General features: G+C 38.5%; 1 protein-coding gene across 2 annotated transcripts; it reads left to right on the plus strand.

Moving 5' to 3' along the window:
• nrbp1 (nuclear receptor binding protein 1) lies at positions 1 to 24,020 on the plus strand. Of its 2 annotated transcripts, XM_079831156.1 has the most exons (18): positions 1 to 681; positions 6,045 to 6,369; positions 6,531 to 6,653; positions 10,114 to 10,215; positions 10,311 to 10,400; positions 11,906 to 11,946; positions 12,129 to 12,223; positions 12,311 to 12,394; positions 12,485 to 12,543; positions 12,635 to 12,733; positions 15,389 to 15,521; positions 15,628 to 15,715; positions 16,801 to 16,851; positions 16,971 to 17,106; positions 17,304 to 17,357; positions 17,445 to 17,508; positions 18,838 to 18,893; positions 22,516 to 24,020. In XM_079831156.1, the coding sequence occupies exons 2-18, from the start codon at positions 6,130 to 6,132 to the stop codon at positions 22,609 to 22,611; spliced, it is 1,611 nt and encodes a 536-aa protein (XP_079687282.1). In that variant the 5' UTR covers positions 1 to 681; positions 6,045 to 6,129; the 3' UTR covers positions 22,612 to 24,020. The 2 variants fall into 2 exon arrangements, with proteins under 2 accessions (XP_079687282.1, XP_079687281.1); XM_079831155.1 differs by having other exon boundaries at positions 14 to 681; positions 12,129 to 12,394.
• The last annotated feature ends 249 nt before the right edge of the window (positions 24,021 to 24,269 follow it).

Here is a 24,269-nt window from a genome sequence, read left to right on the forward strand (position 1 = left end):
GCTGTGTGAACTTGGTCCTGATTTACACTCACTTAATAAACGACGGAGCGGTTGATGCGGTAATAATCAACGGCGTACAACAAAACTCGGTGCTGTCGGCATTTACGTCTAGCTTTTTATTCAGTGATATCGCTGTTTATTCAACCGGAGTCCGTTCGTGTCCGAATATTTAAGTGTTTTGGGCAGAAACGAGTCGTTCTGTGAAGACTTGTGTGAGCAAACGCGAATATCCTGGAGTGTAGCATCCGCGGCTATCTGACCAAACCTGACAGACAGTAGTGTTTGTGTTTTTTGTTTGAGCTTGTTTTGAAGGCCTGGCAGTTTTGATCTTTTGATTAGTTTATTTAACATTGACCGTATCGCCTAAGGAAGTATATTTTTCAGATATAATATACGCGAAGGCTCCGGAGGCCGCGGAGCTGCGCTGCTAGCTTCTCTCTCTCTCTCTCTCTCTCTCACTCTGCTAAAGCTAAATTAAACCGTCATTTCATATCTTGATATTTCTGTGGAAGTCAAACTCTACAACCGAGAGCTGAACCTCTACACGGACCCATATCGTTTAAGATTTCATCGTTTTTTTTGTCTTATTGTCTGAGGATTTTCCTCCTCCGTGTCCTGAGCTACAGACGTTTAGCCGCTTCCGGCGAGCTGGCGACGCCTCTCATCCCAGGATAATCTAAAGTAAGATCATCAACATTACTGTTTATATGTTGGGGGGTCAGTGTGTTACATTTGTTTCTTATCAAAGAGGTGGGACGGTCTGTTTTGAATGCTTGAACATGCACTGTGGCCTGGGTTGAATTGAGGACAGGACTGTGAGTGTGAGGAGAGAGTAATGTAAACATCACAAGGCGTGTGTCTGTTACTCTTGTCCGGGTTTTGAGGTAAAATTTGCCTTATTGTGCTCATAGTACAGCTGAAACTGACACGGTGACACCTATTTGTCACTTAAAAGCTGGTAATTTAAGATCCTGCTCCTCTTAGTGTGTGTGTGTGTGTGTGTGTGTGTGTGTGTGTGTGTGTGTGTGTGTGTGTGTGTGTGTGTGAGAGTTAAAGTGTTTTAGATTTTAAGATTCAAAATTCATAATTCAGATTTTTATATATTCAGAGAGAAAGTAAGTACATCGGACATCATAGAACAACCTGAAAATTCAATCCCTATATTCATGGAAAATCAACAAAATATTAAAAGTCATGGATATTTAGTAAATAAATATTATAACAGATTGTTGTACTTTTATATTTGCAGTATAATTAAATTATTTTAAACTTCAAAAGGTCATTGGGAAATCACAATGAATTGGTCAAAAGCATGAATTTTGATTGAATTCTCTTGCAAGCAATTGAATTAATATTTCTTTAAGAACACTTTACAATAAGGTTTCATTTGTTAACATGAACTAACATTTTACAATACTTCTACAGCATTTATTAATATTAGTTCATCTCAACATTTATGAATACAATCAAAGTTGTATTTGTGAATATTAGTGAATGCTTGAACTAACATGAAGATGAATAGTTTTATTAACATTAACAAATGCTGAAAAAATTTGTTGATTGTTAGCCTAGTTAATGCATCAACTAATGTTAACAAATGAGACCTTATTGTAACGTGTTACCTAGGGATGCACGATATATCGGCCCGATTATTTGAGTTATTATAAAAAATGTATTATTTCCTTCAGCTGAGACACTTCAGATGCGCTCTGTTCACCATGATGGGGTTGAATTGCTTGAAATATGATTGAAATAGCTTAAAAAAAGAAAAATATGTCATATTGGCTACATAAAATCATAATGAGAACTAGGGCTGGGTGATATGGCTGAATGATATGGTTTCATATCGGTCGATATAAATAATTATTGATATTTTTATGACTTATTTAAAAGGACCAGGAGAAAACTATATTACATTTAAACATTTTTATTTTAAACTTTACCTTCCTCTGATTATAATCCCCTCAGTTATAAAGGCAGAAATGTCAACACAACCACGGAAAACACTCAAATAATTAAAATGAACACTTAACAATTATATCTTAACATTAAGGTACACTGCCTCCGTTATTTCTTTGTACTGTTTAGATGGTTTGTCATTAGGCACTGATGCAGAGTAACGTCTCCATGTCGAGGCGAGCGCGTCCAGTATAAACACGTCCCCAAACGGACGAGGCGTGCGCTGTCAGTGGAGGCTCGCGCTGCAGACGAAAGTATAAACAAGGCTTAAGGTGGTAAAACAAGTTTGGTCGGACTACGGTCAGACCATAGACCGTAAAAAAATATGGACAAAAATCTCGAAAAAAAGCCCGTAAGCGCCTTAGTGACAACTTCACTCCAAGAAGCCGTCAATCTCAGCTGTCAATCATGACGTCACACCCCCCGTTTTTATAGTATCAAATAACTCACTAAAACTAAACTTATTTAAAAAACGAACACTTGAAATGAAATCATCGCCTAAAATTACAGAAACTATCTTTAGGAAACAATTATTTGAAGTGTAATTGAATTGTTTAGTGTGTCTCACGTCCATTCTAATACATGGAGAGGTGGGGTTTAGGAGCTATACTGGGACCGGCCACCAGGGGGCGATCAAGGCGCTGAGGCTTCAGTTTCTGAGAGGAGCACTACAGGCTTGGGTCAGACTTATAAAATCCAAAAAACTGCCATACTGGCGAGCTGACTTGTTTTCCTGTTTTATCAACAATTTCCTCGCTCACTGCGGCACTCATTTTCCACTTATCACTCCACGCCGCTTCTGTTACTGAAGAATCCAACACGAGACAACGATATGGCGCAACCAAAACGGATACTGTTACATGATTGGCTGTTAGGCCGGCTACACACTGTGAGCGTTATGGCGTGTCCGTTTTTATTTCGGCTCCCATGTTTACAGGTTAGAGCTTGCACACTGCCTGTGTGACGTGGAAAACGCGTGCAGTGTTTCCCCTACCATTGTTCAAGGGGGGCGCCCCGCCCTCCCAAAACGACCCCCCGCCCCCCCTGAATGAGTGGCATAAAATATTTGTCATTACGGTCGACAATAAGAATTGCCCGATGGTTCAGTGCCAGCGTGAAAGACACTCCCAGAGCTGCATCTTCACGGAAACTGATCATTTGCGCAATTTTAAGCCTTGCCAATTTAAATATTCAAGCCAAGCGCTCATAGACGAGAAAGTGTCTCTCAGTTTGATACTCGCGAAGGGCAGCAACACAACACAAACACACACACACACGCACGCACGCACGGCCACGCGTCTCACAGCGCGCGAATATTCACACAAAATTATATCAAAATGCCTGTCTTGTTGAGTATCATCGTAAACATAGTCGGTTAGGTCTTTTAAATCACCGTAAACATGAAATTTGCCAGTCACCGCCAGCATTTATGGTCAAGTTTGTAAGTTTTAATGGTCCACAGAACATCTAAACATGCAATATATCAAAAGAAAGAACAGACCCACTGTTTTATTCCAGCTTCATATATTATTTTTATAATAAACACTTGACTGTTGCAAGTTTCATGAAAAAGCAACATTTTGAGCATAAAGCTGAAAAAAATCACGTTTTTGTAAAAGACTAACGTTACGTCTGAACGATGAACAAAACACAGATGTTGTAGATCGAGTCCATCAACACCCCAAAGCTTCAGTCCTATAACTCGTCCTGGGTTGAAAGTTCATTCAATAACATTGGGCAGTTGTGATGTATATGCTGTTTAATGGTGATGATCGCGTTATTTTGCATATGCATCTGCTTATGATATCGCACGTTGCTTCTTTGGCAGTGTTTTGATCAGATGATTTTGTTCTCGTGCAGGAAATGCGCCACAGCGCCCCCTACCGTATAACAGTGAACTCACGGAGAGCCGGAAAATATCGTCATTGGCTATATAAATATTGAGATAACAAAAGACACAAAAAAAAAATCACTCACTGCTCTTGACTGAATAACTTTTAATAAGGATTAATCTGTATTTTTATGCAGTGACATATAATTTTATGCAGACTATGCAGTGATATTTTACATTTGATTACTATTTTTGTACCTGACAATCTAGTTTAGACCTACATGAAAATAACTGTTTATTTCATTTGTATATGTTTGTTCTGCTGTATTTATTTGTGCTTTTGCTCATAATTTGATTATTTGTTCTTATTTTATTACTGACGGTCTTTAACAATATAAAAAAAATATATGAGTTAGGATATTAGTTTTTAGAGTCATAACCTTATTTATTATGCTTATATGGCTCAAAAACAATACTAAGCCTATTTTACCAACCTCTGTTGTGTTGTAAATAGTTGTGTGATGTATAAAAACATGTTGTTTATATTTATTTACCAAATTAATTTATTTATTGTCTATGGCAACACCGAGTATCCGTAACACTCCCGCTCCGCGACACTAGTAGTTTCGGGAGGCCCCCCCCCCCCCCCCCCCCCCAAAGCTGTAAACCTAGGGGAAACACTGCGCGTGCATGCTAGAAATAGAACCGACGCCTATTTTTCACGCGACGCGCAAGCGTGTTGGAAGCGTTTCCAGGCAAAATAGAATAGGAAAATATGGTTATATGTCATTTTGACACGGATGCATGACATTTGGATGTTTGAAAGTCTTTAGGTTTTGACATAAATGCAGATATAATTGTAATTCTTAAAAAAAATATCGATTATGTGTTCGTGTGGACAGGGCCTTAATCATATTTGTCTTTAATGCATATCTATACTGTTGATGATTTGAGTGTATCTTGTTTGTGATCAGAGATGTATAGTAACGAAGTAGAACTACTTCACTACTGTACTTAAGTACTAAAAGGCAGTATCTGTACTTTACTAGAGTATTATTTTTTTCTCCTACTTCCACTTTTACTTCAGTACATATTTTCGATGAGTTTAATACTTTTACTCCGATATTTTTTTATGTGCTGCATCATTACTCGTTACAATTATAAAAATGTTACGAATCATTCCATTCCAAACCCACATTACCGCGCATGAGAGAGAGAGAGCGTGCGCGAGAGAGAGAGCGCGCAAGAGAGCCCCGCGTCGCGAGCGCGCATTCACTGTCTTTAAAACAACACGAGCGTCTTGCGCTCAAATTGCTCTCTATTTGTTTACATAGTTAATGTCAAGTCAAGTCAACTTTATTTATATAGCGCTTTTAACAATGTAGATTGTTTCAAAGCAGCTTTACAGTGTTAAACAGGAAAATAATGCAGCATAATTTTATTCAGCTGTATAGCCATTCTGAAAAAATTTCAAGTATCATACAGTGACAGTGTGGGCTTTAGATCAATAATTTGATCAGTAATTTAGTTTAAATGGTTAATTTAGTTTATTATTTAGATGTATTTCGATGTTTAGTTGAAAAATTTAGTGTCCCCAATGTGCACTGTGAAGTAGCATATACAAACAATGAACAGCTGTTTTTATTAACTAAGATTAACAAAGATTAATAAATACAGTAACAAATGTATTGATCTTGGTTAGTTCATGTTAGTTATTAATACATTAACTAATGTAATGTTAACAAATCAAACCATATTGTAAAGTGTTACAAACAAATCATTTACTCAGAACACCTCTTGAAATGAGAATATAAGTGTGCTTACCCCATTTTTTTTTTAGTAAGAGTGGTTATAGTAAGATTTAATCTTAATGAACTACAGTATTTTCAGGTTATTTATATGACAATATGTAGAAAAATTACCTACCAACATTGTGATTGTCCTTTAGCTTAATCATTTGAAATAATAAAAACAATATGATGTTCAAACTTTTGACTACTTTCTTTAATAACTACATAACACAATACTTGTACTTTTACTTTCAGTACTTGAGTAGTACATTTTAAAATAAACTACTTGCAATACTTAAGTACAAAAAATGTTGAATACTTTAGTACTTAAGTGTGGTGCTTAAAGAGCACTTCAACTTCTACTCAAGTCACTTTTTTGATAAGGAACTTGTACCTTTTCTCAAGTATGTGTCTCTAGTACTTTATACATCTCTGTTTGTGATGAATCCCTCCTGGTTTTCCAGCTCTCTGCCTCCTGCCCTCGAGGTGTGAGTCAGCCAGGCTTCTTTCCCTGTGGCGGTTCAGGACAGGGCTGTCAGTTATCAGCCAATGATGTCTGAAGAAGGAAAGCAGAGCGCCGCACCTGCCCCTGCCTCCACCATGGACACGAAGTCTGAGTCCACGGCCGCTCCGCCCTCCGCCCAGGGGGTTTCCTCTGTGTCTCCCCCAGTGTCCACAGTAACACAGCCTGCTCCGCCTGCCACTGAGGACGAGGAAGAGGAGAGCGAGGATGAATCTGAGATTCTGGAGGAAAGCCCCTGTGGACGCTGGCAGAAACGGAGAGAGGAGGTATAGTCAGAGTCTTTTTATTCTACATCTGCTAAAGGATGACTATTTTAATTTTGGGGTATTTTCTTTTAACATAATTTTTTTTTTATTTGAGAGGGTTTTATTTCATTTCTTAACAGAATCTTAGAAGCCTGATGGGTTTTTGTTTTTAAACTCCACAGGTTAACCAGCGAAACGTCCCAGGTATCGACAATGCTTACCTTGCAATGGACACCGAAGAGGGTGTGGAGGTCGTGTGGAATGAGGTCATGTTTTCTGAGAGGAAGAACTTCAAACTTCAAGAGGTAAAACTTGTGTAGTTGTGAATGCTACTGATTTCTGTCTGAAATAGCGGTAGTTAATACATTTCAGGATCACATTCACTGTTAACTATGACTTTTGCCTCTATAAACTCCTAATTTAGTGCTTATTGATAGTTAGCAAGGTAGTTTTTGTAGCTTTTAGGTATTGGGTAGAATATGGTCATGCAAAATAAGGCATTAAAACCGTAAAACGTCAAATAATAGCCCGGGCTTCTATTTACCCACATCACCGAACTGCGAACAGCTTGTATTTGAAACAGGCGTCTAGAAGAGACAGGCCTTTAATTTAGTGTTGAGATGTTCAAGCATGACGGTAGGAGGTTACCACATTATATTACGTTTTATTTATAATTAATTCGAATGTGTTTAACAAATCATTTAATATAAGAAATTAGGGTTGTGCCGATGGACGATATCATCGTGATGCCACGCCCCCGTTGCGAGTCTGTTGTGAGTGCGACGCACACTAATCCTCTTCTATAGTTATAGTTAAACTAAAAACTTAGCAGGGATTGCTATGTAAATTAATTTGAGAATGTAACTAATGCATATATGCTATTTTAAATACTGTAGTCTATGTCAGATATATGTATAGCCTACATTTTGAAATCTTTTGAGGCTGAAACATCCATAAGCATGCGTGTTTATTTTAGCACTTCCGTCAGTGAAACAACACAGCCTATTCAACATTTAAACGATTTTCAGTAAATAATGGTTACCTAAAGAATATAAGAAAATTAAATATTAGTTAGAAAAATATTTGATTCATACTATTTCCCCGCAAAGACGTACTCTGCGCTTTGAGAGGAATGGGACAAAAGCTGGATAGACACCTTTCAAATATATCTTCGTGTTTTCTCCTGATGTTGCAAGGCAACACTTGTTGTAAAAGGTCTGAAGAGCGGATTTTATCTTCCACAAGGTCAAGACATTTAGGCAATGTTTGATTATTCACAGCCAGAGAAAACTAAACTAAAATCACCGCGGCGTGTGTGTGAAATGCGCTATTCAAATAAACCAAACTTGACGCGCATTACCAAGTTTAATAACAAGAACAAACTGTGTTAAATAAAGTTTTAAGTAAAAAGGTATTCGTCCCACAGTTTTTTATTGTACTTTACCACAGTAAAGGATGTGAATAGTTATAATAGACTTAATTATAAGCAAACGAAAGGAAGAAACGTTTATAACGTTAATCCCCTGCGAAAATGGCGACGTCCCCCCCGCTTCCATCAGAAGCTACTGTCAGGCCACATACCTAAGGATAACATCCCGAAGCTAATGAAATATATCTCCTCCTTCTCCCTCGCACACACAAACACACGCGCACGTCTGCGCGCAAGCATTAAAGGAATTGTTCAGCCGCTCTGTATCCAGCTTTACCCACGCTTGAAATTTGACAACTGTCAGCTTAAATGTCAAATTATACTTTTCTCCATGGTGGTATTGAGAGAATTAAGAAAAACTGAAGACTGAAAGTTCGTTAACCTCTTTGTAAAGTTGCCATAGTGATGAGTCGTTCATGAACGGTTCCGTCTGTCACGTGAAATCTAATCAAAACATAGAACAGACGATCTGACGGGTTTGAGAAGATCAAATACAGCCCGATACTAAAAAACCGACCCGCCGTCTATTTGAGACCGGCATTTATTTACCCAAACCTGTCGTCGCACCAGGCGTTTAAAAGAGACAGGCGTCTATTTGGGACTCGCCTATTATTTGAAGTTTTACGGTATGAGCTTTATAAGTACTAATAAATAGCCAATATCCTAGTAATATGCATGCTAATAAGCAACTTAGTTAATAGTGAGAATTGAACCCTACAATAAATTTAGACATTTCTAATGTTACAAAAGATTTATATTTTTAAATAATGCTGAACTTTCTATTAATAAAAAGAATCCTTAAAGGTGCAGTGTGTGAATTTTAGCGGCATCTAGTGGTGAGGTTGTGAATTGCAAACGCTCACCCCTCCCTTTCGAAGCGCATAGAGAAGCTACGGTGGCCAACACAGGACAAAGATGTCGTCGTCTGAGACCACAGAGAGTGACTAGCGATCTGTAGAGAAGTTTGTCCATTTAGGGCTACTGTAGAAACATGGCGGCACAAAATGGCGGCTTCATTGTAAGAGGACCCGCGGTGTGTGTAGATAGAAATGGCTCATTCTAAGGTAATTAAAACATAACGGTTCATTATAAAAGGTCTTTATACTCCACTGAAAACATAGTTATGTATATTATGTTGCATTTCTATCAATAGATCCTCATAAATACTACACACTGCACCTTTAAAAACATAAAATACACAAACATATAATACGCAGCACATCTGTTTTTTTTAAACCGATGATAATCAGAAATGTTTCTTGTGCAGCAAATCATCATATTAGAATGACTTCTGGAGGATCATGTGACACTGAAGACTGGAGTAATGATGCTGAAAATTCACAAAAATAAATTGCATTTCAAAATATAAAAATATATATATTTTAAATTGTATTATTTAACAATATTAATGTTTTTACTCTATTTTTGAGTTGACACTTCTTTTAAAAACATGAAAAAATATTAAATTCATATCTTTGCTGATATGAATGAAGTGATGGTTTGCTGTTAGTCACACACTTCAAACATTCAGCTGAACTTTTATTTAAGCTCCTGGAGTAAGCATATGCGAGAGTGCCAGTATGAAAGTTCACTCTTGTTATTATCTCTGTACTTGGCCACAGATTCAACAGTCCTGTGTTCTTCCTTACTAACACGTTAAGCTGTGAATTAGCAATACCAATGATTATTTAACCATTATGAGTGTTAAGACAGCTTGATTGCTCCACAGAATGAGTGTGCTTGCCTTCATTTCTGGGTGTAAGCTCCTTACACGAAGTGGTCTGACCTGTTTGCTGCCAAGCTTTTATTGAAACTCGCTCAGAGCTTTCATAAAAAGTATTCAAGAAAAGCGTTCTGTGTGGTTCTGTAACTCTTTATCTCTTGAATGTTGAAATATTAAAAAGGTCATTCTGCTCTTTTTAATATAGCATAATTCACTCTTTCATTGCCTTTGAGCGCTTTTAATCAAACTTGTTCATTAATGCTTGGCATGGAGTGGTGGACAGCCATCTGTTTGGCCCACACTGCGCTCCGCTCTGCTTGGCAGACACTCATCGTGGAATTCAATAAGTAATTTTAGAGGTTGCGTTTTGACAGGCTTTGCCATCTACATTGCTGATTGCATTTCCCATAAGCACATGTGACTAGTGCAGTTAGTCCAGCCATAAAAAGCCATGAAACTTTTACATGATCTTTTACATGATCGGTTATTGTATAACAAAGTTAATAAAGTAAGAGTTTTTTTTTTTTGTTCCTCTAGAATTCAAGATGTTGTGTTACGAACATGAAGGTTTTCCTGGTAAATTAATCTACTTTTCTTTTCTTGTATTTCTCAGGAAAAAGTGAAAGCAGTGTTTGATAACCTCATCCAGCTGGAACATCTGAATATAGTGAAGTTTCACAAGTACTGGGCTGATGTGAAGGAGAACAGAGCCAGGGTAAGAAATGTAACAACAGCAACAACAACAAAAAAAAGGATTTTTGTACTTTTATTTTTTTCAATCATAGGATTTTTTTTGGTTACCCCCTTCAGGTTATTTTCATCACAGAGTACATGTCTTCTGGGAGCCTGAAGCAGTTTCTAAAGAAGACAAAGAAGAATCATAAGACCATGAATGAAAAGGTATGATCGCTGCTATTTTTATATTCAGACAATTTGACAAAAGAGCTGTTGAGACATAATGCACTGCAGACTAAAATTGATCTTAAAATGTCTTAATTCTTGCTTAAATTTTAGTCGTTGCTGAATTATATTTTATTTAGAAGAGAGAGTACTAGTACAAATACTTGCTTTTTGGTACAATAATAATAAATATAGCTGCAAGCAGCCATTAAGGGGCCAAGCACAAAGAAGGCACAAGAAGTGATGGCTGGGGGCATCAGACCAACTGCAACAATGAGCAATTAAAAGCAAATTACAATTATTTTGGGCAAAATCCCTGAAAAATCGACTACAATCACTAGTAATGTGATTTAATGGTTTATCACTTTTGACCAATAGGTGGCGTTGTTACAAAACTGATTTGGTGTGGTCAGAGTGAGCAATTTTGCTGTCGTTATGCCAAAGCATTGCAGAGATACAGCCTCAGAGTCATTTTGGCATAATGCCATTAACTTTGTTGCTGTGGTATACAAAAACAGTTTCGACACAATCCATAACTTTTTGTCAGCAGTCTGAAGATGATCTGACTCGAATGTGGTGAAAATTAAGTTAAGAAAAGTAGGTTTTTAAAGAAAGTATAAATGGCAGACAGGAAGTTTGTCCGACTATGGCAAAATTGGTATCTATGTTCTCGGCATGACCCAAGGAATCTATTTAGATTTCATTACAATGGGCTAATTTAATCAAAAGTTATTAGCATTTTTGGAATTTCATTATAATGTTTGATCACAAGGTGGACGAAACTTTGAGTACTGTCAGGGAGTGGTGCCAAAGACACGCAGAGTTTTGTAACGATACGCCAATACATTCGTAAAATGTAGTATTTTACAACTAAATTGAAAATGACAGACGCTCAAAATGGCCGATGTGGGAAAAAAGAGAGTCTAAAGAGACCAGTTTTGTGATTTTTTTGGCCAAACCATTCAGTAGTAAAAATGTAAAAAAAATTTCATATCTCCTGACCACTGTGCAGGTACCCTCAGGTCATGGTTGTCATAACACACACACACACACCAATCATCTCGAATTCCATAACTTTTTATCGGCATGTCAGAAGATGATCTGGTTTAATTTTCGTGAAAGTCGAAGCAACGGCTTGGGAGGAGTTTTTAGCACGATTAAAAATGTAATGGGGTGCAATCGAATCATCTTGAGTCCATGAATCAGAGAATTTTTACGGTTCAAAAGTTATTATCAGAAATTTACAACTTTGGAAAATTGGTGGCGCTAGAGGGATTGAGTTAGAGACTCCAAATTTGATATGGTGACAGTTCAGACTGTCCTCTATCCGTGTGCCAAATTTCATAACTTTCCCGGAAGAATATCAATAAGGATTGGTGAATTCCTAGATATTATTAATACTGTTAGTCATGCTTCGTGTCATTGAGTGTAGTATTAATGATATATCCTGACAAGTATAATATCAAACACGGACTTGCCATTAACTCTTTCTGGGACTCTTTTAGGCATGGAAACGCTGGTGCACTCAGATATTATCTGCCTTAAGGTTTGTGTACCTCTTTCTCTGTTTACCAATTATGTAGAGATATTTTTAGAGATGACAAAATTCCTCATTAGCACCTGAAATGCTGTCTCTGACTGTCATAGTTGAGCGTTTCTTCTTGTTTTGATGATATGTCTTGTGGAGAGCTCCAGTTACACTCGTGTTTCTCACCGTTCTTCCTTCAGCTATCTGCATTCATGTGAACCTCCCATTATCCACGGGAACCTGACCTGTGACACCATTTTCATACAGCACAATGGACTCATCAAAATCGGATCAGGTGGGCTAAAGCACATCAAGTATGACTTTTTAAATGTTATAGATTTTATTATTGTTGCTGACGTTTCTTTGTTTTTTGTTTTTGTAGTGGCCCCAGACACCATTAATAACCATGTAAAAACATGTCGGGAGGAGCAGAAGAGTTTGCACTTCTTTGCTCCAGAGTATGGAGGTAAAACTTGGTTTTAAAATGCATTCAAATTTGTTTGTGCTCTTATGTGAAAAGGACAATTTGTCACACCTCTTCCCTCATCCACTTCAGCTGTTGCCAGTGTCACTACGGCCGTGGACATCTATTCCTTTGGAATGTGCGCCTTAGAGGTGAGCGCTGTTTGCTTTGAGCTGCAGATCATTCATCGGTGTATCGCATTGACCAGAGCAGAGATTCAGGTTTTTCCTCCCACTGTTTCAGATGGCTGTGCTGGAAATCCAAAGTAATGGAGAGTCCTCATACGTGTCGCAAGAAGCCATTAATAGTGCCATCCAGTCTCTGGAGGACCCACTGCAGAGAGTGAGTATAGATTGAGTCCACACTGTCAGTAGTTCAATTATTTGCATTACATTACCATTCAAAAAGAGTGATTTTTAAAACATGTTTTTCAGAAGTCTCTCATCAAGGCTGCATTAATTTGATCAAACATAAAAACAGTAATATTGTGAAATATAATTTCAATATTCAATGCATCATTACTCCAGTCTAGGGCTACAACTAATGATTATTTTGATAATTGATCAGTTGAATGATTTTTTTTCTTTTCGATATTAGACAAAAAGCCCTTTTTTATTTTATTGACAACTAGGGCTGTCAAAAGATTAATCGCGATTAATCGCATCCAAAATAAAAGTTTGTGTTTACATAATATATGTGTGTGTACTCTGTTAATTAATATTTATATTTATATAAATTTATATAAATTTATATATTATATATTTATATAAATACACACACATTCATGTATAAATTTAAGAAATATTTGCATGTATATACATTTATATAATCTATAATATATATAAATATAAATGTTTTATATATAAAAATATTTTTTTCTTAAATATATACATGCTTGTGTGTATTTTTTTATATATATATATAAATAATAATTAACACAGTACACGCACATATATATTATGTAAACACAAACTTTTATTTTGGATGCGATTAATCGCGATTAATCTTTTGACAGCCCTATTGACGACACTATTCCACATCTTGACAATGCTGTCCTTGAAACAAACTTGACAGCTGAGTGCTATGAAAACATGCATAGTAAATATATCTACCCTTACAAAAATTAACCATTGTTTTACAACAAATAAAACAATGAATAAATAAGTGTGCTTTCACACTTGGTTCGATTGCCTGGACCGAACCGGAGTTCGATTGCTCCCCCTGCCCCCGCTGGACTGTGTTCAGATTATATTATTTGGGTCTGTACCGGGGTGCGTTTGTATCATCAAAGCTGCAGCTGTTTACCCGGTTGCTTGGTGCTCACCTCACTTTTATATTTTAGTTTTTTGAACCGTTGGTTTTGTTACCAAAGCTTCAGTTCGTAATGGCACGTCTATCTGCCACAAATGAACTGCAAATGCTCTAAAGAACACCGAAGACCAGCAGAAATGAGATCTACAGCTCTCTGCTTGCAGTACATCAGTCACGCTCGTCAGGAAAATGGAACACACATTTTTATCAAATCACACGTCATTAATAGCAGGTCACTTCCGCGATTGAGTACGATTGCGTTCACATCAGCAGCAAACCGTACTGGAGTTCACATGAACTGTACCCATGACCACCTTTTTAACTTTTCCCCCGCCAGCATTTAAAAAAAAAGTTGCCAGCCATCGCCAGGGTTTTTGACCATTTTCACAAAAATGTAATGGCCCATAGAATATTTAGTTTTATGAATATCTGAGCAAGCAATATATCAAAAGAAAGAGCTGACCCTCCTCTTTTAAACAAAAAAAAATTCTAGCTTCATGCATTCCTTTTTTATGTTCCTTTTAAGTTTCATTAAAAAAGCAACTTTTTGAACAAAAAGCAAAGAATTACATTTTTTTTTAAACTGCATCCAGATCCGATTCAGAATGATGTTCAAACACAGATGGAGTAGATCGAGTCCATCAACACCCCTAATGCTTCAGTCCTGTAGCTCGTCCTGGGCCGACATTTCGTTCAGTAACATTAGGCAATTTTGATTTAAATGATGTTTAATATTGATGATCACGTTATTTTACATATGCATCTTCTTACATACGATCGCTTGTTTTGCTCCGTCTTCCTCATGTGTGTTTTGATTAGGAGATTCTGTACTCATTCAGAAGATTCGTAATAGCGCCGCCTAGCGTCTAACAGTGGAAACACAGAATTCTATGTTTGGCAGGGAAGCATTTTCTCACAAATAACGGAAAATTCAAAAGACAGCGTTCACATCATCCAAACAAACCGAACTCTGACGTCAATCGAACCCGGGTGCACACCAAAAGTGCTAGTGTGAAAGCACCCTAAAACTGTGTTATTGTAGTTATTCCATGGTAACCACAAATTAACCATGCTTTAAATCTATAGTTTAACTACGGTATTTGTGTGGTTATACAAATGGTAATTAATACGCCAAAAAACATGGTTTTACTATAATAAAACCATGGTTAATTTTCATAAGAGTATATCTGTGAGCAAAAAAGTTACTAAGCAAAAGGACAGTTTAAAAACACAAAGTCAGTGTTACCAAATAAGAGGAATGTTCTGCACACACACATTCACTATGGACAAAGTAACCTGATACTGTAATTTTCTTTATCCGGTTAATATTGAGCATATGTGATTTTGACTTCGAGTATAGCTGAAATATGATGAATTATACTTATAGTAGCACTAGAACACAATACCTGACAATCTGAAATGGCTGGAATTTCCAACAAAACCCCCCACTAAAATAGCCCACACAAACCTTTTTTTAATAGTGTGATGTATTGGATAATAATTTTCCTTCTCTGTAAGAATTAATGGGTAACTATGGTAACCATAATTTGTTCCCCCATGGGTGAGCGGAGCCTTCTCATACCAACTGCGTCTATAGAAGCTAATCATCTTTTTTACACGATACTAATACTGCGATCTTATACCAATCATTGTGAGGTCTCCTGTTTCTCTGTGTGTTTGTTTTAGGAGTTTATTCAGAAGTGTCTGGAGGTGGACCCCAGTAAGAGGCCGACAGCCAGAGAGCTGCTTTTCCATCAGGCTCTGTTTGAAGTGCCTCTTTTGAAACTTCTGGCTGCACACTGTATCGTCAGTCACCAGCGTAAGTCATGAGCTAATCTCATTACCATTCAGACATTTCATGTCACCTTCATGAATGGGATTCAGTGATGCTAAACACATTGAAACCATTTGCTTTTGGCTACTAGACTTGATCGCAGAAAATGCTTTAGAGGAAATTACCAAGAACATGGACCCCAACCAGGTCATCATGGAAAGGAAAGAGGTCCAACTAAAGTGAGTCAACAGCCATTTCAAACTAAAACCAGTGTATTTACCTAAGAAAGGTTAGTTCACCCAAAAAAAGAAAACTGTCATTAATTTCTCACCCTCATGTCATCCCAAACCCATAAGACCTTTGTTCATCTTGAAATCCGAGAGCTTTCTGACCCCACACAGACTGCAATGTATTGGCCACTTTCAAGGTCCAGAAAGGTAGTAAAGACATCGTTAAAATAGTCCATGTGACTCCAGTGGTTCAACCCAAAGACTTAGGAAGACGGTGCACTCCGATAATGTCGAATAAGCCCCGCCTTCTAAATCAAAGAGCCAATTGTTGATTAGTAATCTGCAGTTGCTGTAAGAAGCTCCGGTTACTATAGAAACTACAAATTTATGACAGTTGTTGTCAGATTTCATTGGTGATTTCAAATATGAAATTTAATCGTAAGCTTGGCGAACAGTTTTTGAGAATTTGATGTTTCCCCATTCAAAGAGACCCGAGCTGCACTTGCATGCCAGAGAGGCGTTTCAAAGATGGCCGCCGAGTGAAATGACTCAGGGATTTTGGTTCAACCTTAATGTTAAAGGTTGCCCCTCTTCTCTTGTGTCAGTCTCTGACACTGTTCATATGAGCACCACATCCTCACTATTGAGCTGGCCAATAGTGAGCCGGCGTTCTGATGTAGAACCCGGAAGTGCTGCACTGTGTTTACAATGTGAACAGAGACTGACACGGAAGAGAAGAAATTTAATAAAGTCGTTATTTTTGTTTGTTTTTTTGCACACACAAAATATTCTCATCGCTTCATAACATTAAAGTTGAACCACTGGAGTCACATGGACTATTTTAATGATGGCTTTACTGCTTTTCTGGACCTTAAAATGTGTTGATTGCAGTCCAACTTGGGAAATAAGTTGGACTGCAACATAATCACCAGTTATTATAACTATAATAAATATATAGTATGCACAAGGGGAACAGTACAGTAAAATAAAGTGCTACCGAAATAGCTTGTTTGGGATGAGGATGAACCTGAGGATCAAATAAGCTGTCATTCCACCTAAACGGCTTCTGTAATCCTGTCTCTTTTTCCCATCAGACTCTCACAGTTTCCTGCCTTGGAGCTTGACAAGTTCCTTGAGGATGTGAGGTGAGAGAATTTCACATATTTTGGGGAATAATAAATGAGATGGGGCCAGATTAAAACATCAAGAAAGACGTCAAAATACAAGCTCAAACACATCAACGCTCACTGCTCTTATGTTGTAGGAATGGGATCTATCCACTGACTGCCTTCGGCGTGCCCTGCCCACAGCAGCCTCAGCAAGAGACTGTCAAGTCCCCCATCGTGCCACCCTCTGTCAAAACGCCTACGCCTGAGCCTGCAGAGCTGGAGACCAGGAAGGTGAGAAATGGACTGATTGAAGGAGATGGTGACCAAGTATCAATCATTCAGAATAAATCAGTTTTTTCACCTTCCCCCTGTTTCTGTGTGGCGTATTACTACTTTCTACTCTTCTAGATGTTGGTTACAGTCAGTCAACTGGTTTAGCAGTGTTTTAGCATCATATGTTTGTGTTAAAGATAATCTCTCTCTTTAAGGTTGTACAAATGCAGTGCAACATCGAGCCCGTGGAGGAAGGAGCGAAACATCATGTAAGCCCTTTTTTTGTGTTCATTGCTGGAGTGATACAAGTTAGACGTTTATTATGTGTCCATAACTCCTCACTGCTCTTTTTATAGCTGACCTTACTGCTAAAACTGGAAGATAAGCTCAACCGGCACTTGAGTTGTGATTTGGCGCCAAGTGAGTACTTTAATCAACCCCCAAACACACTATACACAAGTATGTAAATGCTTCCAGCTACACAGCTTGATTTAACATGCCATTGTGTTCTGAATGTGTCAGAAAAGAAAGCTTGCTCAGAATCAAGAAGCTTGCTGAGTTAGTTAAGCTGTCAGCATGTTTATAGCTAGCTACCTGAATTCACATCCGGTTTAATCTAACATAGATGTTTGGTACTGCGACAAACCTGTTAAGAAGAATTAAAGGAGTCCTTGATTATGATTTGACTTTTTCAAAGTTCAATGCAAATGGAGATATTTACTTTTACAGAAAACGCTGGTAAGGACTTAGAACAAGCTTATTCCTGGGTTGGTGACATCACAAACCCTAAAATGTGCATAAACCCTGCCCTCAGGAACACACAACCGTCATGTTGGGCAGCTTTAGAGAAGAGGAAGAGTTCTAGTTCTAGTAGAGCTCATTTGGGAGTCTGCTCAAGCGGTCTCATCCGTCTTTTCACATTTACTGCAATACATAAATGTGAAATAGTATGTCATAAAAGCAAGATGACAACTAGGTTATAACCATAATTAAACTAAACTATACCTGTTCTATCTTCATGCAGCAGATATTCTCTCGCTCTGTGCATCTTACAGTTCCCACAGGATTATTATGACAGAATATGCTAATCCATGACTTTACGATAGTTAACTCCACATCAGCTACATAAATTCATCCACTAACCCTTCAGAAACGTCCTGTCTCATTCTACATGTTGTCTCTTCTTCTTGAGTCTCTCCATTATTGTCCGACTCCAGTTTGAACAAAAAATGCTGAACAGTTTCAGATATATGCAATGCATGCCTGCGTGAGGTAATCGGAGCTGCTAACATGAGCTCTTGAAGCTCCGCCCTCTTCTTGAAAGTGGGCGGGGAGCATCAGCTCATTTGCACTTAAAGGGACACGGCGTGTTTTTGCTCCCCCTTAAAAAGTGACAATTTTAACATGCTGATGAAATTATCTTTGGAGTATTTTGAGCTAAAATTTCACATACACACTGGGGACATCAGAGACTTATTTTTACGTCTTGTAAAATGGGTCATAGACGACACCTTTAAGTCATTAATAACGAGGCTGTGTTGCTTTCGTATTTGTGTACTTGCATAGTATGTTTCTGGTCTGGATTTTTCTTATTTATGCATTATGAAATTGTCCCAAAAACAAGAGTTCTGCAAATATGCTCAAGTGGATCAGATTGTATCATAATTGTGACATAAAACTTTTAACATACAGCACTTTTCTGTTCTGTTATTGCTGAAACTTAAGAACGGTGTTCTCTGTGTGTGTTAGATGAGAATGTACAGGAGTTGGCCGTGGAACTGGTCCAGCTTGGCTTCATTAGTGAGGTAAGAAGTTTCCCTCAAGATGTAATGTTCACTACCGTCCAAAAGTTTGGGCTCAGTAACTTGATTCATTATGAAGTGACAGTAAAGACATTATTTTCTAACAAAAGATTTCTGTTTCAAATAAATTCTGTTCTAAACCTTCCATTCATCAAAGAATCCTGAAAAAAAGCATCAAAAATATTAAACAGCGCAACTGTTTTCAACATTGCGAAATAATCAGAAATATTTATTGAGCACCAAATCTCCTGTGACACTGAAGACTGGAGTAATGACTTTGTTCAAAAACATTTAAAAGTCTTCAAGACCCCAAACTTTTGAACGGTAGTGTACTTTAATATGTGATGAAGGATCAGATGCATTTCATTTAGATACGTTTCTGTGTTGATCATTAAAGGAACACGCCACTTTTTTTGAAAATAGGCTTATTTTCCAACTCCCCTAGAGTTATGCTGCGTTCACACCAAACGCGAATAGAGCGTCAGGAGCGAGTGATTTCAATGTTAAGTCAATGGAAAGGCGCGTTGACGCAGTTTGTGCGAATGACATGAACTGGACGCAAATTGAGCGTCTTGCGCGATACGTGTGTTACACACGAGTGGTGGTTTTGTGCATTCACGCGTTTGAAGCGAATTCGCGTCTGACGGCCGAGTTGAAAAATTTGAACTTTGGCGTCAATTCGCGCCGCGTTAACCAATCAGGAGCCTGCTCATTGCTGTCATGTGGTAAAGTGACGTTATGAGAAACCCTGCATCATTTAAAATCACTATTGTGTCACAAAAGGAGGTTTTAAGACTTTTTCAGGTGAGAATGTAGTTGTTTAAAGCTCAAATCTGTGGTTTATAAAGAGAGCGCCTATTTAAAAAAAAAGTGTTGTGTTTGTGGAGTTGTGAGATCCAGGCGATCCCCGGGCGCTCATTAACCCCGGCGAGAGCAGCCTTTCTTCGGCCAGTCCCTCTGCCGTCTGCCGCTGGCTCTGATGTCCTGTAGTGGTTCGTCTTGTGTGGATCTAACGGGCGATCTTTGGTGTCATGAATCTATCATTTGTTGTCTGCCAAATCGTTTTGACTGAGGGCAAAGAGAAGTTTCATAACTTTATCTTCACTGCATGTGTATTTAAATATCCTTAAAAAATAATGTAGGAGTTGCCTGGACCACATTTGTGTGGCTATCAATGCTTAATATATATTTTTAATGAAAATGAAAAGAGTGGTGTTTTGACATATTTCTCCTGGAGCGCCTTGAATGTGCATCTATTTCGCTTCAAACGCTCGATTTATACGCGCGTCCAATTTGCTGTGGACTGCGCGAATGGATTTAAAATGTTCAAGCGTCCAACTACACGCGATATTGACGTTCTATTCGCGTTCGGTGTGAACGCAGCATTAAACAGTTAAGTTTTACCGATTTTGTATCCATTCAGCCGATCTCCGGGTCTGGCGGTAGCACTTTTAGCATAGCTTAGCATAGATCATTTAATCTGATTAGACCGTTAGCATGGGTGCAGCAGGCGCAATGACATCACGCAGTGCCTGAAAATAGTCCCCAGCGCTCTCTGTGTAAGCAGGTTGTGTCACGTTGGTTATGTTGACGGAAGTTAGCCTATTTTCAGACGCTGTGTAATATCATTGCGCCACTGCACTCATGGTACGGCTCAAAGTTCCTTGATTATTACGCAGGAATGAGAGTTTAGTTTTTAGCCATATCGGCCTAGAAAATCACAACTTTTCATTTTCAGCCGGTCTTAGTACACGATGTAACTACAGAAGAGTCGAGTTTTAAATAGGAAAATATCGAAACTCTTTGGGCATTTTTGAGTGAGATGCTAACGGTCTAATCAGATTCAATGATCTATGCTAAGCTATGCTAAAAGTGCTACCGCCAGACCCGGAGATCGGCTGAATGGATACAAAATCGGTAAAACTCAACTGTTTAACTCTAGGGGAGTCGGAAAAAGCCTATTTTCAAAGAAAGTGGCGTGTTCCTTTAAGGCAGAATGTTAGCAGTGTAATTTTTTCACATTACTTTTGTAATTCATTATTTCCTTGCCCAAGATGATGACGTTGCACTTTTTGAATGTGCACTTGTCAAAGTAATGGCCAAAATCATGTCTCTGAATCTGAATATAGACAATGAAGTGTGAAAAATGATGTCAATCAAAAAAGTTTCAGTGTTGGTATGGTTACTGTGTTTATCCAGTATTGTGAGATCCCTCAGTGTTCTTTCCATTTTTAAAACATTTGTCACCAGGTTCAAATTTACATAGTGTTCTTTCCCCCAAAGAACTAGTGCCAACATTCATAATAAAATGTTTCCAATCAATAATTCGGTTGCTTGAGGAAATGTTTGGATCATCCGTGGCTGATTCCTGGAATGGTGATATAGGAGAAAAGACAAGCGCTGTGAGCTAATCAGAAAAACAGCACAGGAAAGTAGAGTTCATGGATTAGCTGTACCAAAAAACAGTTTCTCTGTTAAAGGGTAACTAAACCCCTGCTCAGAGCTTAACTCCACCCACTGGCAATTTTCAAAAAATGCTGGAAAAGTGGGCAGAGCCCGGCGGACAGACAGGACACACACACGCAGACAGACAGACAGACAGGACACGCACGCACACACAGACAGACAGACAGACAGACAGGACAGACAGGACAGACAGACAGACAGACAGACAGGACACGCACGCACACACAGATAGACAGACAGGACAGACAGACAGACAGACAGGACACGCACGCACACACAGATAGACAGACAGACAGACAGGACACAGACAGACAGACAGGACACACACACACACAGATAGACAGACAGACAGACAGACAGACAGGACAGACAGACAGACAGACAGGACACCGACACAGACACAGACAGACAGACAGACAGACAGACAGGACACACACACACACACACAGACAGACAGACAGGACACACACACACACACACAGACACAGACACAGACAGACAGACAGGACACACACACAGATAGACAGACAGACAGACAGACAGGACAGACAGACAGGACAGACAGACAGGACAGACAGACAGGACAGACAGACAGACAGGACACAGACAGACAGACAGACAGGACACACACACACAGACAGACAGACAGGACACACACACAGACACAGACAGACAGACAGGACACACACACACAGACAGACAGACAGGACACACACACACACACACAGACAGACAGACAGACAGACAGACAGGACACACAGACAGGACACACAAACAGACAGACAGGACACAGACAGACAGACAGGACACACACACACACACACACACAGAGAGACAGTGATCATGTAATGCTAGACAAAAATGGATAAAAAAACGGACGCTGTGTTATTTGCGTTAAATATTTTGCAAAAATGAATCGCCCGCGTTAACGCGTTAATTTGCCCAGCCCTAGTTAGCCGCTCTGCGGCTGCTACGAGACACGTGTTCACTTTGCAGCATCTAGATAGACATTAGGGCTGATAACTATAACATTAAAAATGAACATCGGCTGATACTGATATGGTGGCAAATATATCGTGCATCCCTAGATATGATTTATTTTTCATTTTCTGCTCCCACTCCTGTTTACATTTTTTTTTTTTTTTTTGTCTCTCTCAAGGGTGATCAGCCCCGTCTCACTACCGTGCTGGAGGAGGCCTTCACTAAATTCTACAGCCGCAACGGCTCTCTGAATCCTGTGACCGTCTCCTCATAGCGGAGGGTTGGGTCTGCCAGCTCCTCTCCACCTTCCCCTATCTTCATGCACGGGACGGGACTCTAGCGCTTCATCACTCAGAGCTTTGTGGGGAGGGATCAGAACGCCTCGAACTGAGCCTCAAAAAGAAAGCGACCCCTGCGCTCTGTTCTTCACACCAGTCCAGGTGTCGGCTGATGGTTCCTGTGTACATCTATTCTGTCAGTGTAGCAGTCTGCTTCTCTGTTTTAAAAGAAGAAAAAAATGACTCGGTTATTATTTAAATCAGTATTACGAGCTGTATTTTGGAGCATTTTTGCTTACAGTATGTGGGGGATCGGTTACTTCTGGTTTGCACGTACGCAAATCCCTTTTGTTGTCTTTTTAGGCACGTCACATGCATATTTCATCACCCTTTCAAGCATTCATTTACTCCTCTTTTTTTATTATTGTAAGGGGAATGCGTTATTGTGTTACTTTGAAATTACCAAACAACACTGTCTTTATTGTTGTACCTTTTTAAGGCACACATTAATTGTGGTTAACTTTGGTCTGCAATGCAAGATCTACGACGACTGTGAAAGGAAAGGGGTTCTCGGAGCATGGGAGAAAGCAAACAGATTATTTATCTATATGCGTATGGTCTATCCTGAAAGCGTTTCACTTTCATCATCGTGGCGGCTGTTTTCTTTCCCTCCCCTTTATTACCTGTGAATGTATGCTGTAAGTTTTCATTTTAATGGTTTCTAAGCGAAGGGCACTTGATTTGATTTGTCTTTTCCCCCTGTATGTGACAGTTATGAGTTTCATTAGAAAGAAATTATCTACAATGCACCAGACGTGTTAAAATGTGCCTTTAACTGAGACACAATCAATCCATGTTCAGAAGACCCCAGCGACTGACAAACATAATGTATTATTCTTTGTTTTGTTTTTTTTGTTTTTTTTCTTCATTGTAGTTTCTTTCTTAACTGGTCTGCATGCTGATATACTGTAAGATTTTTGCCATATTTACAGTATATTAAAACTGGGGTTTCTGGTGGTGTTTTGTTTGGCGGCATCATTTTTTTTTTTTACTCCAAACGAGCAATTTGCACTGATTCATTTTATGTTGATGGCAATAAATTTCATATTCATCTCTAGGGTACATCAACATCTGTCTGTTACAAAGCAGCTCATTTGAAATTATGCATGAACTACAGTTTAACAACTGAAAAAAATCTAGAACATTTGTTTGTTAATGCAGACCAGCCATGACAGATTATAAATTTAAAAAAAATCAATGAATGATTCGTTCTGTAGTTTTGAAAGAAACCGGCTTTGTCTCACGCAAATATTCAGAAACTCATAACTGCTTTTACTCTGTTTACCTCTATCTTTTGAAAGTTGCACCATTTGTTGATATAAAGATGAGATACGGGGTACTTCCATTCGTTGTCTGGTGTATTTTCTGTCATTTGGAAATATTCTGATTTTATTTCATCACCTGAGTGCTATATTAAAAGGATAGTTCACCCAAACATGAAAATCAAAACCTGCAGAATACAAAACAATCTATATGTTTTGAAGCATGTTTTAACTGTTTTTGTCTATACAATAGAAGTCAATGGAGTCCAAAACAACACTGAATAAATTCACACAGGTTTGGAACAACTCGAGCGGTTAGTGGATTCTAACTT

Source organism: Gobio gobio (assembly GCF_949357685.1).
Source record: "Gobio gobio genome assembly, chromosome: 12".
NCBI classification, from domain to species: domain Eukaryota; kingdom Metazoa; phylum Chordata; class Actinopteri; order Cypriniformes; family Gobionidae; genus Gobio; species Gobio gobio.

Bases quoted from the DNA above. Each gene is read 5' to 3' on its own strand.
- nrbp1 (XM_079831155.1), top strand. From the start codon at position 6,130: ATGATGTCTGAAGAAGGAAAGCAGAGCGCCGCACCTGCCCCTGCCTCC. The intron at 10,401-11,905 runs GTATGATCGCTG...GGACTCTTTTAG, and splicing joins ATAAGACCATGAATGAAAAG to GCATGGAAACGCTGGTGCAC. The intron at 12,395-12,484 runs GTAAAACTTGGT...CATCCACTTCAG, and splicing joins CTTTGCTCCAGAGTATGGAG to CTGTTGCCAGTGTCACTACG.